Genomic DNA, 13858 nt, shown 5'->3' on the forward strand with positions numbered 1-13858 from the left:
GCGGCCGCCTCCACCGCGCGGCGAGGGGGCGGGGCATGGGCGGGGCCGCCGGGGCCGAGGGCCGGTGCGCGGACGCGAGGGTGCGGGAGACCCCCCGCCCCCCGCCCCCCGCCGACGGGGCCGCGGACGGGCAGCAACACGGACCACGAGGCCGAGGTACAAGAAATAGGGACTTTAATGAAGACGATTTCCCTTTGGTATCATCGAGACCCGTGGAGACGCGCGAACGAGACGGAAAGGCCGGGACGGAGGCGGCGGAGACCCAGACCCGCAGCGGCCGGACGCGCTCCGGGCGCTCCGCGAAGGGCCGGCGAGGCGGCGCAGGCCCCGTCGCTGCAGGAGTGAAGCGGCTCGCACCGGTGGGGCGCCCCCGCCTCGCTGCGGTCCTGGCTCGGGACCCCTCCTGGAGCCCCGCGTCTCTGCTGGAAAGGAGAACGCTGTCGGGCCAGCCGCGCCAAGGCTGGGTGGGAGGAGGAAAATGCCAATCATTGCAAAAGGGCTTTGAAAAGTCAAAGAGGTGACGTGTATACGTAATTGATTATTGTCATTTTGCCACGGAAAACACATAAGGAAAATAAATCTACAGCCCTAAAATATATGCATAGAAATAAAAATAAATCCCTTCCCAAGTGTACAGATGGTATTTGGGGATTGTCCACTGCTTTCTTCTCGATAGCCCTGTTCCTGCCTCCACAGATCCCCCTGGGAAAGATACCAGGTCAGGAGGACTGCATCCAGTCCCTGCCACCGCCCCCCACCGACACCCCCCTCCACCCGTAGGAGGAGAGCGGGGGCAGAGGACCCAAGGCTATGCTTTGGCTGTAGAGTGTAACCTGCATGCAACATGGGGGGGGGGGGGGGCGACACAGGACGACTTAGGAAATGTATGTACAGACCCCTTGGGTGAGGGGTGCCCCCTGGCCAGGAGGCACTGAGCTAGGGAGGGGTCCATCTCCCCGCTGGCCAGGAAGGGGGGCTCTGAGGCAATATCTAAGAGTTGCCTGTCCCCGGGGGGAAGGGACAGCCAGCTGCCATTCCGGCCTCTGTTCTCCCCACCTCAACTGGAGGGGGTCCCAGAAGCCAAGAAGGTGTCAGCACCCCGACCCTCGACCTCAGGGGCTCAAGAACTCTTTGCATAAAATATCTTCAGACCTAGGAGATGGTCAAAGGCACAAAGTTTAACCACTGGGAGGGAGGGTTGTTGAAAGGGATCTGGGGTACCCTGAGCCCAGGAGTAGACCAAAGGTGTGATTCACCCCCTTCCTTGGAAAGCTGACTGCCCCATTAAAGCCTTTCTCACTGCAAGGAGGCACACTGCCCACGCCTCAAGCACCCACCTTCTTGGGGAAGGGGGTATCAGATTGGCACAGGAAAGGCCCAGGGAAGGGAGCCACTCTGTACAATAATACTTTGGTAAGGTTTGGGAAGAAACAGGATTCTACCCCTGGCTTCTGACAAACCCTCTCATTCAGTGGGTGCTGAGCTGTGTCCACACTATCCCCAGCTCCAACACAAGGCCAAGCCCACAGAACGCTCCCACGTGAGGTCCTGAGAATCGAGGAGGAGGGTGGAAGGGGCGGGAAGGCCCCTTTGGGGAGAAAGCACTGGGACGGTCACAGCTTCCGCTCCACAGGCTGCTGGAGACACAGTTCACTGCCCGCAGAGATGATGGGCAAGTGATTGTCCACGTGGTAGCTGATGAGGTGACTGACACTCTCAAAGCGGTGGTCCTTTGTCCGAACCTGAGCAGCAGGAAGGGAGGGGTTAATTCAGGCGCAAAGTCAAAGGCAAAGGCTGCAGAAAGGAGACAACTCTACGGAGGGATGAGGAAGGAGAAAAAGGCCGGGATGGGAGGGCTGTCAGCCCAGGCCACTGAGGCTTCTCTAGAAGGGGACCCCACAGCGAGCTCCGGCAGCAGCAACTGAGAAGCTGAGGGTTACCGCCTCTCCCGGCCTGTTAGGTGGCCTGTCTCAGAGGAGGACACACGCTCCGAGAAACTTGGGGGAGGGAGATGGGGACTGCTGTGGAGAACAGCCCAAAGTCAGGAGGGACCGTGGGGCGGTGCGGGCAGGCGACAGGATGCCAGGCTGAGCCCTGAGTGCGGAGGGGCTGTGGAGGCCCCTCGCTCCTCTTGCAGAAGGAGATTGAGGGTTTCGAGGCTCCAGGCCTCTGGCGCCGGGCATCACCACCTCTCCGGGACGGTTTCCTCACTGTCAAAAGAGGGGCTCGGGCAGGCTGAACACTTTCGAGCTTGATGGAGAACGGAGGACCGAGAGGAACAGAGCTCAGGCCCAGGGCTGTGAGAGAAGGACGCGGTCCTGCCGGGAAGGGGGCGGCACACACGAGCTGAGCAGGGAAAGGGGGCGGCAGCGAGGGGAGACCAGGGCTCCGCGGGAGTGCGCCACAGTGCCCCCCAACACACGGCCCCACGCCACTCACCACGCCCTCTGGGTCCACCAGCAGCAGGTGCTTGGGCTGCCCGCTCTGCAGGCCGGTGAGCACGTACTGGCCCGGGCTGCTCGCGCTCTCCCGCACCAGGAAGTCCCCGTGCAGCTGCAGCAGCGCCTCGGCCTCCCGCCGGCTCAGCTTCCCGTGGAACCAGGCCTCCCCTCGGAGCTGCTCGGCCATGGCCACCGCCTGGGGAGGCGGAGGCACCCGAAGGGCATCTTCGAAGGGCTCTGGGGGTTCAGAGAGAGGGGGCTGAGAGGGGCCACTGGCCCAACACCGGCCAGGACGCACACCTTCAGGGAGGGGAGGGCACAAGAGCAGGAACCGCGGGGCAAGACGGAGGCAGGAGCGCTCACTCATGTCGAAGAGGTCCCGGGGCGCGCTGCCATTGACGGCGGCGTTGGACGGCCCAGCCCCACCCCCTGCCTGCCGGGCCTTGTCCAGGTTCTGCACGTTGACGTAGGAAGGATCGTCAAAGAGCTCCTTTCCTGTGGAGGAACGGGCCCGCGTCACGGTGGCCCCAGCCCTGCCTCCTACACCCGGACTCCGCCCCTCCCCACTCCCTTCACACCTGGGCAGGGCGGCGGAGGTGCCATCTGTTTGCGGGTTTCCGGGTCTGCCCCCACAGGCTGCCCCACCGGCTGCAGGGACAAAAATAAGATGAGACCAGAAGCCCAAGCCGGCCACTCCCATCCCGGGCCCTAGCCCGCCTCCATCCAAGCGACTCACCAGCGTTGCTCCCAGGTGGCTGGGGGTCTGGCTGACGGGTAGGGGGGGTCGAGCTGCCCCGAGGGGGGCTCCTTCCCGAATCCTCATGTCCACCACTCCCCCAAGAGGGGGCTCCTTTCCCGGGAAGTCATTATAGTACTGGTGGCCAGGCGGCTCTTCCTCTTCCTCGTCCCAAGCCGAGCCATCAAAACCAGCCATCCTGAGAGGGACGGGGGAGGGGCACAGGCAGTGGGCCAGGCCTGAGGGGGGCTGTTTTCTATACACAGTCGTCCCTCAAGGCAGCCCCACAAAGTGGCTGTCACTTCCCTCTCCAGTGACAGAGCGGAGAGATGAGGGTCGGAGGTGGAGAAATTTGCCTGTGGTTTCACAGTTAAAGGTGACATGCCTGAGCTGCTACACCAGATTGGATTTTAGGGTTCATGGCCTCGATCATCGCGCTGGCTGCCCCGACGGAGGGGAAGCAGCCGCACAAGAGAGCAAGGAGCGCCCGAGTCTCCTCTAAGTGCTCCACAGCTAACGGCCTCAAGGGGACAGAGAAAGGCAGAGACCTCAGGAGGAAGACATCCTGCCTCACCCAAGTTCTTGAGGGCTCCTGGGGTCAGGAGAATGAAGAACTGCGGATGCAGAAATGGGCCAGAGAGGCCGACAGGCCGGCAGCGCCGGAGCCCGGGCCGCGAGAGGAAGAGTGGCCGTGAGCAGGGCAGGGCCTGGCCTGACTTTCCTGCCGGCCACCGCAGGAAACGTAAGAATAGCAGGAAGGGGGAAACAGGCCCGCAGGTCGTCCCCCACCCGCGCTGGGCCCCTGACCCTCTCTGCTCGAGTCCGGGCAGTGTGGCAGACCCACTCTCTCGGCAGGGGCCCGGGGCCCAGGGGCCGCCCCACCCCCCGTACCCGCTCACCTGTCATGAGGGGTGACCAGCTTGGGCGGGTTCCTGAGGTACTGTTTGAAACGCAACTCGAAGGCCTGGCCGATGGTGCTGATGACATCCTGAGCCAGCCCCTCGGGACACTCCAGGATGTGGCAGGCTGGGGACACAGCAGAGGCGGCCCGTGAGCCCCGAGGCAGACCGCTGGGACCGAGCACTGCTGGGGGAGTCCTCATCCTCCCGGCCGGAGCCCCTGCTTAGCTCCCCGGGTCCTGCTCACCTGCCTCCCAGACAGCGCCCCCCCCCAGCTCCCCCCCACACCTCACCTCTCTGATTCACCGGGTCTTTGGCAACGTAGGCGACGTACTCGGCTGTGTCCTGGGGTGGGCAGGGTCAGAAACAGCCCCTTAGCTCAGTTTTGTGGCCCACCTCACCCCCGACCCCTAAAGGCCCCGGCCCTCCCAGACCTTGCTTCGATCCCAGCGCGGCCTCTTCTCCGGCCGCTGTGGCCCCTGCTCTTCCCCGCTCCGCCCTGTCTCCCAACTCACCGGGTCCCCACCGGACGCAAACGAGATAGACTGCATGTGGTGGTTGGCGATGATCTGAGGGTTAGGGCGGGGGACAGGGAAGGGACGGGTCAGCCAGCCTCGGGGCCCAGCTGGGCGCCCCCAGCCCCGGCCCAAGCCCCGGACTCGTCAGTCCCACCCTTTTGGCCTCCTGGCCCAGGTGCTCCTAAGCTCCTCCTCCTATCTTGGCTCCTGGCCCTCCCGGCGGGACTCCTGGCCCCCCTCGCCCAACCCCACCAACCTGTTTGCAGTCTGCGGCCATGAGGTTGAGGCTGCTGGTGGAGACGGTGAGAGCGATCGGCATCCCGGCAAATTTCAGGTTACTCCTCCCCAGGATGGAACTGAGCGGGCGGCTACAGGGCTAGCCAAGGACCCGAGGGTCTCAGAAGCCGGGGGTTCCCCACCCCCGAAATCCCCCACCCTCTGTCTTTTGGCCTTGTCCCCCCATGCCCCACGCTGGTCTCCCCCACGCCCCACAGTCCCCAACGGCACCCCCAGCCCCACTGGCCCCAGGTACCTTTCTCCTCCTCGTCGCCCCCTTGGCACCGGGCACAGCATCACACACCAGGCTGATGGCCTCCCTGGCGAGAAAGGGGTCCTCAGACGCAGAGCCTGTCTCCCGTTCGGCTGGGGCGGCCACAGGGCAGGGGGAGGGGAGGACCAGGCCAGACTCCAGGGGCACTCCAGGCTCTTTGTCGTGGTGGATTGAATTAAGGGCCTTTAATATTTGATGACACGGAGAGGCCACTTCCTGGCTGATTGGGTTAGGGCCTCCGTGGGTCTGGCCCCACCTCCTTCCAGCTACCAAATGAATGTCCCGTGGCCTTCCCAAAGCCAGCGGCGGCCTTCCCAAAGCCAGCGGCAACCTTCCATCCACCCGGTCCTACACTCGGGCCCCAGCTGCCAGCTGCTCGGCCGCCTCCCCCACAACCCACAGGACTGGAAAAGTGAGCGGGATCCAGACCAGAGGCGCCTCTTTTCATCCAGACTTAGACTCACTCCCCTAACTCTCTCTCTATCCCCTTTACCCAAAGCTAAGCCGTGGCTAGTAAGCCACGGAGACCCACTCCCCTGCTCCCCTCACTAATTCAGGGCGCCCCCCCCCCCCGTCTCTCCCCCACTAACCTGGTGACCTGGGTGCGGGTGTTGAAGTCCAAGGCGCGCATTGACTGCAGAACCTCCACGCAGCCCATGTACTGAGGGAGGGACGGAGGGGAGCAGTCAGCCGCCTCCCCCCACCCCTTCACAAAGAGCCCTGGGCCTTTTCCCTACGTGCTCCCTAAAGGAAGAATAAAGACGAAGAAGTTTTGCCCTCTGCTTGCAGCTACGCCCCACAACGCCCCAGGACATGCAAGACCACAGGAAATGAGGAGCGAGGAGCGGAGGGAAGGGCCAGCTGGGAGGGTCTGGGGCACCTGGGAAGAGGCTGTGGAGGGCAGCGACAGGCACTGGGGTGGGGGTGGGGGCGAGCGGGGGGGGGGGGAGTGACACCCCCAGAGGGAGGCGGCTCACTCGTTCCCACACTTACTAAGGGCCCACACGTGCCGGGCTTTGTGCTAAGCAGGGCAGGGTGGGGGTGGTCGCCAGAAGGAAGGGGCCCCGCAGAGCTGGAGGGGAGGGGCCACGGAAGCGGGGAAGGAGCAGGAAAGGTGCGAGAAACGGGACCTGAAACCAAGGGCGGTGCTGGGAAGAGCAGAAAACCAGAGGCTCCAGAAAAGCCCAAGTGAGACAGAGGGGTCTGGGAGGGCGGAGGGCGGAGGGCATGGCGGGACGTTCACTCACCCGAACCAGGTAGGAAACCCCGGGTCCCATGACTTTGTCGTTGGGATGCAGCCAGCCCCGCGTGGGCTTATTGACGAAGCTCCCGTGGCGCGTCCACTCCTCGCCCCCCAGCTGGCCCCCTTCCACCCGAGTCCTGCGCCCGCCGCCTCCACTCAGCTTGTTCATGTCCTGGAGGAGGGGCGGGGGGCCCGAGTCTGGCGCGGCCATCCCTCCGGTCCCCTCCCCATCCTCAGCTGCCCTTCCTGGCTCCCCCTTGGGCCCCGGGCGGCCCCCGGCCGGGCTGGCCAGCTTCAGGTTGCTCATCCGGGGGAAGAAGGAGCACAGGGTCGTGGGACTGTCATCCCCAGGCAGAGGTGGCAGGATGGGCCCCAGAGACGAGGCTGATGGGGAAGGCAGCTCCTCTGGTGGGGAGGGCCCTGAAGCCCCCTCCTCCAGCGATGACAGAGACTCGTTCCGGAGTGGGTTGTACTTGGACTTGGGGGGCAGGAGATCCATGGCTGCTGCTGGAGGGAGGCTGCTGCCCAGCCCGGCCCCCCTGCCAGTCCAGGCAAGGGGGCCAGGCAGGGGGCATCCCCAGGCCCTTAGTCTGACCGGACCTCTAGGGCCCAGGGATCTCAAGGATCCTGGAGAGGGAGAGGGACAAGTGGCGCCAGCGCCCCCAGCTCAGACCCAGAGAGTTTCCGGCCCCATCCCCGCCCAGCGTGGAGCCTCTTCTCCAGCAGCGGAGAGAACAGGCTGGACCCGGAGCTGCCTTGCTCCTCCCCAGGGGCGGAGCGCCAAGGCGGGAGACCAATCCCGGGGACAGTGCTGACTCACAGGCTGGACGGGGCTAAGCCCCCAGCACAGCCACAGCCCAGGACTCCGGCTGGGATGGAGCTCCCTCCACGCACCCCACCCCCGCCCCGCCGCTGCCCCCAGACAAACCACCAGTAATCTGGGGAGGAGGAAAAGTGGGGGTGGGAGGAAAGGATGTAGGAGTGAGAAAGAAAGGAGGGAAATAAGAGGAGGTCTGGATCAATCCACACAGGACACGGGCAGGCCGGAGGGAGCAGGAAGCTGCGGGAGGGCAGGGGGAACGAGAGAGGAAACAGGGAGCTGGGGGTGGAAAAGGGAGGGGATCCCTGAGCTCAGCACTTCCCTTCCTGTCCTGGTGGAACACTCAAACGCCCCCCTCCGCCAGGCCACCCCCACCAACACACTACCACACGGGGGGGGGGGGGGGGGGGGTGGCCCCAGGGAGCCCAGGCCATTAGCACCCTCTGCTACTACAGCTGTGGGCAGGAGGTTAGGAAAATGGGAAAGGATGGAAGTGGTCCCAGCAGACGCCAAGAGGAAGAGCAACACCGGAGAAGTCAGAACAAAGTCCAACCTGGGCGGTGCACCAGGGCGAAAGCTGAGGCAGAGAACAAGCTGACGGGGCCCTCCCACAACACCCACCGAGCCAAGGAGCAGTAGCCCCCAGCCAAGCACTCTCTGTGGCCCCTTCCACAGGCCTAGTCAGCAAAGCAAGCCGGCAGGGGCAGCTGGCAAGTTCGTGCTCCTCCTCTTGGAGTGGGGACAGGGGAAGTTGCAGATGCCCACCACGGAGCACAGAGCCCCCCAACACCAGGGGCAGAGTCTGGCTGGAGGAGGCGGAAAAGTGAAACGGTTCTCCAGGAGAAGTGGCGGCTGCAGGCCAGGAAGGGATAGAGGGAGCAGCAGACAAACCTGTGCCAGGGAGGCTGGGGCTGGATGTGGGGAGCAGCCCAGCCATCCCTGCCAAACCCCGCTCCCAGACGCAGCTCGGCTAGAGGGGCCATGGAGGAACCAAACAATTAGTTGAAGATACACAGGACCCCACGCTCACCTTGGGACTACCTATTCTTAAACTCCAGAAGATACAAAGATGCAAACTACGATGGATAATTCTAACACTTAAATGGTGTTAGATACCGCCTGAACTCTCCCCCGGTCTCAGTCACTCCATAATGTGTTCTATCAGGCCTAGAGAGATGGAAGAAGGGGTTCTGCCCTGGCCCCGCACCCCCAGCACGCAGGGCAGGCAGGGGCCGCAGCATCCAGAGGCAGGAACAATCAACAGGTGTGGGCGTGTGGAGGCGAGACAGAGGAAGTCGCGCACTTTAAATCTGCATAGGAAAGGAGACTGCCTCCTGGGAGTCGGGGTGCCTGGGTGTGGGGGAGAAGCTGCCCGTGGCGGCTCTGCCCAGCAGGGAGGAGGAGGCAAGTAGCAGGAAATGGCGAAAGCCTCAGGAATGTTTCCAGAAGGGAAGGCTGGGCGAGCGGGACCAAGAGGAATGCCCAGACGAGAACTCTGGATGGGGGAGGGGAAGAGCCAAAGAAACGATGGAGACTGAGGAATCCCTTTCAAAAATAATCAAACAGCAAAAAGGTCCCTGTCCCCTCCACCCACGCCAAGCCACCGTTTTCTGGCAGCAGAGAACTTTCGCTCCTGTCGCCTGCGGGTCATACCAGCAAACCCATGGCCCTACCAGCTCCCGAGGTGCAGGTGTGAGACCTACAGCTGTCTCTGGGGCGGAGTCGGTCCTGGGCAGGGAAACTCCGGGGCCGGGCACCCAGAAGCAAGCCTCCGTCCCCCTCTCGCGCCCACCCCCAAGTCTTGGCAGGGGGCAGGGGAGGCGGAGGTCTGCCTCGGACCTCGCGCCGCTCAGAACCGGGCGGGGCACCTGGACTTCCCACCTGCCGGGCCAAGAGCGCTCGGGTCAGCCGGGCCCGAGGCCCACGCGAGGAAAGGGAGTTCTGTCTGCCAGGGCCCTCGGGGCCCAAGACGGCGCTGCGGGGGGGGCCCGGGTCCCACTCGGAGCGCTCCCGAGGGGGCGTGGCCCCAGGTCGCGTGCACCCGGGACTTCCCGGAGGCCCGGCTCCCGCACCGCCGACGTGGTCGGGAGGGGGCGGGGCCTCGGGCGGGGCCCTGGGGGCGTGGCCTCGCGCGCCCGGCCCGGCGGCCGAGGGGCGGGGCCCGGGCCTTCTGGGAGTCAGGCTTCGGGACTGACCCGCGGCCAGGAGGCGGGGTCCCGGGGAGCTGGAAGCGCTCCCGTCAGGTCTCTCGCAGTAGGGCTGGGAAGCATGTCCGGGGGTGGGACTTCCAGGAAAGCTGGGCGGTAGGCTGGGGTCGTGGACAATACACAGAAAACAAGTCGGGGTTCGGGGCGCCCCCCTGAAGATGGGGGTGGGACTTCCGGGGAGGGGGTCGTAGGGGGCGGGACTTACAGGTCAAGACCGGAAGTAGGGTCCCGGGAGGGGGGTTCCGGGGTGGAGGAGTGGGTCACCTAAGGAGAGGGAGAAGGCCCAACTCACCAGGGCCTCATGGAGTCTCCGCACCGCACCGCGGCTCGATTTGGTTCCGGATCACGCCACTGCCTTCTCAGGTGGCTGTTCCAACTTTCTCCCCGGCCCGGCCTCCCTGAACAAACTTTATTGCACTCACTTCCGGCCTCACTCACCCCTGACCCTGCACCTCAGCGTCCCTCCTTCAGCCGGCCCACTTTCCCGAATCAGCCAATGGCAGCGCGAGAACGCGCACGGGGTCGGGATAGCCAATTAGAGGCGTAAGTTTTACCTACGTCGGTCCTTGACGAACGTTAGGCGTCCACTCCAATAAGGACTCGAGGAGAAGCAAATCTAAGCCAATCCGAGGCTGGAAGGTGGAGACGTCCCGCCTTAAACCAAAGGGACCAATAGGAAGCGCGGGCGGCGTGTTTGAAAGCGAGGCCAAAGTGGGTGGGAGCGCGTGCTGCTGGGAGTTGTTTGGAGGTTGGCGGCGCGGGCCTGACGGTCCTCAGACGGAGCGATCATGTCGCACAAACAGATTTACTACTCGGACAAATACGACGACGAGGAGTTCGAGTACCGGTTAGTGCCGGCGCGGGGGCCATAACGAGGTCGCGAACTTTGACAAGGGAGGGCAAGAGGAGTTAGTCACCGGGGCCGAGGCGACAGGACCGGCGCATGCGCGAGAGACTCCCGGGACGCGGGCGTAGGGCGCATGCGCGAGGGCTGGGCGGCGCGGACCCGGGGAGCTCGGAGTAGGCTTTGAGCTGGGGAGGGGGCGGAGGGGGCGTGGCTTTAGTGGGAGGCGGACACCCCCCCCCCCCACCGCCGTCCGCCCTGACAGGGCTCGGGAACGTTCTCGAGCGGCCCCGGGCACGTCGAACTTGGCCTTGTGGAGCTTGCCGGGGAGGGGGTGCGGCGGCGGCGCCGGAGGGCTCCTGGAGGGGGCCGTGGGCGTGCGGCTGGCCGGGGAGGGGGCTGCGAGGTCCCCCCGGCGTCGGAGCCCGCAGCGTCGGAGCAGAGCCTGCCGGGTTTCGGGGCGGCGGTGCGGCCGCGCGGGGGCCAGTGGCGCTCGCCGCGGGCTGGCGTGTGACCGCCGGGAGACCGCGAAGAGCGAGGGGCCGGGCCGAGTGCGGGGCGCTTCCAGCCGAGTGCGGGGCTCGGGGCGCGCTGACCCTGCGGGGTAGCTACGCGGTGGGGCCTGGCGGTGCTGTCGCGGCTTAGGGCCGGGGGAGGCCTTGGGGGTGGGTTCGTGCGGCCGATCCGACCGCGTGTGGAAGGCAGCCCGTGCCAGGGGCTGTCGGAGTGGAAGCTGCGGTCACGTACGGACTAGAGCGGGGCCTTTGCAGAGCATCGCCGCCGCTGCTCGTGGCTGCACGTCTGGTGCGTTTCCACGGAGCCTGAGGGAGTCTGGGTCAGCCCAGGTCGTGTCCGGGTAATTTTTCGCCACGAAAGGGGTCTTACGCCTGGTTAGGAGCACTTGGGAAGACGTCCCATGGCAGCCCTCGTCAAAGCAGGGAAAGGAGATCGGGGTAACCGTGGAGGGGAGGACGCGGCCATTTCATGCTTAGTGGTGGCTCTTCACCCGGCGCTCCCGGAGGCTTTTCTTCCGCAAAACCAGCCCTTTTCAGAACTGCTTTTGGTGACTGTGTGTGCCCTGGGGGCTGCCCCGATGTGTTCTAGAGTAAGCGGCAGCCTGAGCCCCAGGAAGGCAGGACAGCAGCGCCCGGCCCGGGAGTGACTCCTGAACGTGCGCTGCTTCACCGGCTCTGGTGCGGGTTTTCTAACTGGGCTTTATCTGTAGCTGCCGCCACCCACGGAAAGTTGCATCAACTCCCTACGGTCGGAAGCCGGTTTTCCCTTCCGGCCTTCTGCTTTGTGTGCAAGCTCTCGTCCAGCACACTGCACCCAGTACTGACGTCAGCCACCCCCCTTCCCATGCTTCTGTTGCAGGCATGTCATGTTGCCCAAGGACATCGCCAAGCTCGTCCCCAAGACCCATCTGATGTCTGAATCGGAATGGAGGAACCTTGGCGTGCAGCAGAGTCAGGGATGGGTCCATTACATGATCCACGAACCAGGTTGGGGCAGCGTCTGAGAGCAGCCGCCGAGGGCTCCATCCCTGGGGGAAAGAAGGAATGATGACCTCGTATAACCCAGACACATGGGGGCGGGGTGGTAAGGGTGCTTTATCAGTTCCTCACCAGCCATCTAGAAAAAGTGGAGTGACCAAAAATAAGAGGAGAGTATCTGGGAGGTTCAGAGACAACCTGTCCTTGAAAAACCTTTCATCTCTAGTTCGGTCCGAGTGTACCCTTTTTGTCCGAAGGCCACATAGATCCCGGTAGAGGTTATGGTCCCTGCATCATTCTCCGTCAGAAAGTGCATTTTTGGATGTGTCCCAAGTAAGCCAAGGAAGGTATATTTCTTGGTGAGACACCCGACCGCAAGCGGCTGGGCCGCAGTAAAGAAGGCCCGCAGGGCTGTACCAGCAGCAGAGACGCTGAAGCTGACAGCCTGGGCTCGGGGAGCCCGGCGCGCCCCCGCTTACGGCGTTTAGTCCGAAGGGTCTGAGTGGGTGACACCTGGGAAGTGCAGAGATCGGTGCGAGCGCGTCCCTCCGATTCCCCTCCCTCTTTCAGAACCTCACATCTTGTTGTTCCGACGGCCGCTGCCCAAGAAGCCGAAGAAATGAAGCCGGCGGCCGCTTCAGCCCGAGCTTCACACAGCTGCCCTCGCTTGCTGACATCTTCCCGACAGCATCATTATGTCGCCTTCTCGTTTCTCACTTTGGTATCTAAAGGACGTCCAGTTCACTGTTTGAAGGTGCTGCTGACCGCTTTGCTGGAGCAGAGCCAACAGCACCACGGCCCGGCCAGGGGAGCAAGCAGTCTTCGGGCCGCGGCCTCCGCTGAGCGCTACCCTAGAAACCATGCCGAGCTGTGTACCCCGCGGAACACATGTTCTGGACAGAGGCCGCGTCCGAGGGTGAGGCCGTGGCTGCCACGGGGATTGTGTAAACTTGCTGTTTGGTTTTGCTCCCTGCCAGGTGTTGTATGATGGTGGTTTGTTTCAATGTGTTGGAAACTTTTCATTTTATTCAAGAAATCTGTTCCATGTTAAAAGGCCTTGATTAAAGAGGAAGTTTTTATAATCTAATTTTTTTTTTTAATAATCTAATATTTTAATTGTAAAGGTTTTCTGTTCTCCTCCCAGGGTGAGCGTTGCACTCAGTCCCGTGTTTCTGATGATATTCCCTTGGGCTAGATAATGCGGTTCAGCTCTTTGCTGATAATGCGGTTTATTGCGACATTAGGTAACTGGTTTTTAATCTACTTTAGACAGACTTTCTGTCAAAACTTCTGAAATATATGTAGCTCTGTTAGCCTTAGGTAGAGCTTATAGAGAGACGTCACCTCATCAAAACCAATCAACTTTCCTGCGGTCAGGGTTGCCGCCTTTATCGTAGTCCTGATGCTTGACGGGCACAAGAGGGTAAAAGGAGGCGGCTGTGAGCCAGAGGGTGCACCTGCACTCCACTTCCTGCCCAGCCTAAGGCTCGGGCTTACCTGTGGCCTATTACCTGCTGCCGTGGGGGGCGGGGGGGCGGGGGGGCAGCCCCGGCTGTTCATAGTGGCTAGTACTGATGCCTAAGTCATTACTTAGAGAGTGCCTTACTTGGTCTGGGGTGTGGCCTGGATGTGGGGATTTTCAAGCATTTTAATTCAGGTAGTTGGAGTATTAACCTTTGAGAAAACAGGTAGAAGCTGTAGTTGTGCTAGAAAACACGTCTCCCCGGGGTACCAGCCTGGCTCAGTCCGTGGAGGGGGCAGAGTTGCCGATGTTGGGTGGAGAGGCTAACAGGAGTACTAATCAAGGAAGTGAATCTTCTCCCTTCTCCCTGTCTTAGTTGAGTTGTGTTCCCGGAACCAGCAGCATAGGCCACACTGGGACCTTGTTCGAGATGCAAACTACGGGGCTCCACCTCGACCTTCTGAATCAGGAGCTCGGAGGGTTGGGCCCGGCAATGTTTGCACCAGCTTTCCGGGTGATTCTGGTGATCACTCAGGCTTGAGAACCCACTGCTAAAGAATTGGACCAGAGCTTTTTTGTGGGAGGGGTGGTCAAATGTTACTGGCGCTACTAGTAAAGCTAATGGGTCGTGTGACATACCATTAG

At 62.9% G+C, this 13858-nt stretch overlaps 2 protein-coding genes across 4 annotated transcripts; one reads left to right on the top strand and one right to left on the bottom strand.

Annotated features, from left to right (window-relative positions):
• Nucleotides 1-157: 157 nt before the first annotated feature.
• SHC1 (SHC adaptor protein 1) lies at nt 158-9860 on the bottom strand. 3 transcript variants are annotated; one of them, XM_045982239.1, is made up of 13 exons: nt 9707-9860; nt 6392-6559; nt 5735-5805; nt 5127-5190; nt 4851-4970; nt 4592-4645; nt 4370-4421; nt 4077-4203; nt 3178-3376; nt 3020-3089; nt 2805-2936; nt 2440-2678; nt 158-1742 (listed from the first exon to the last, which is right to left on the bottom strand). In XM_045982239.1, the coding sequence occupies exons 2-13, from the start codon at nt 6554-6556 to the stop codon at nt 1614-1616; spliced, it is 1422 nt and encodes a 473-aa protein (XP_045838195.1). In that variant the 5' UTR covers nt 6557-6559; nt 9707-9860; the 3' UTR covers nt 158-1613. The 3 variants fall into 3 exon arrangements, with proteins under 3 accessions (XP_045838195.1, XP_045838196.1, XP_045838194.1); XM_045982240.1 differs by lacking the exon at nt 9707-9860 and adding an exon at nt 9089-9239; XM_045982238.1 differs by lacking the exon at nt 9707-9860 and having other exon boundaries at nt 6392-7712.
• Nucleotides 9861-10110: 250 nt separating this feature from the next.
• Nucleotides 10111-12838, top strand: CKS1B (CDC28 protein kinase regulatory subunit 1B). The gene is made up of 3 exons (XM_045982260.1): nt 10111-10261; nt 11633-11760; nt 12322-12838. Exons 1-3 carry the CDS (start codon nt 10203-10205, stop codon nt 12372-12374), a joined length of 240 nt encoding a protein of 79 aa, XP_045838216.1. The 5' UTR covers nt 10111-10202; the 3' UTR covers nt 12375-12838.
• Nucleotides 12839-13858: the final 1020 nt, after the last annotated feature.

This window comes from Meles meles, chromosome 17 (genome assembly GCF_922984935.1).
Source record: "Meles meles chromosome 17, mMelMel3.1 paternal haplotype, whole genome shotgun sequence".
NCBI lineage: Eukaryota > Metazoa > Chordata > Mammalia > Carnivora > Mustelidae > Meles > Meles meles.

Excerpts from the sequence above, each read along its gene's own strand:
- SHC1 (XM_045982238.1), bottom strand. The coding sequence starts at position 6,886 with ATGGATCTCCTGCCCCCCAAGTCCAAGTACAACCCACTCCGGAACGAG. Across the intron at positions 5,191-5,734 it reads ACCCGCACCCAGGTCACCAG|GGAGGCCATCAGCCTGGTGT; the intron begins GTTAGTGGGGGA and ends CTTTCTCGCCAG. Across the intron at positions 2,937-3,019 it reads ACCTCCGCCGCCCTGCCCAG|GAAAGGAGCTCTTTGACGAT; the intron begins GTGTGAAGGGAG and ends GTTCCTCCACAG.
- CKS1B (XM_045982260.1), top strand. The coding sequence starts at position 10,203 with ATGTCGCACAAACAGATTTACTACTCGGACAAATACGACGACGAGGAG. Across the intron at positions 10,262-11,632 it reads GACGAGGAGTTCGAGTACCG|GCATGTCATGTTGCCCAAGG; the intron begins GTTAGTGCCGGC and ends CTTCTGTTGCAG. Across the intron at positions 11,761-12,321 it reads TTACATGATCCACGAACCAG|AACCTCACATCTTGTTGTTC; the intron begins GTTGGGGCAGCG and ends TCCCTCTTTCAG.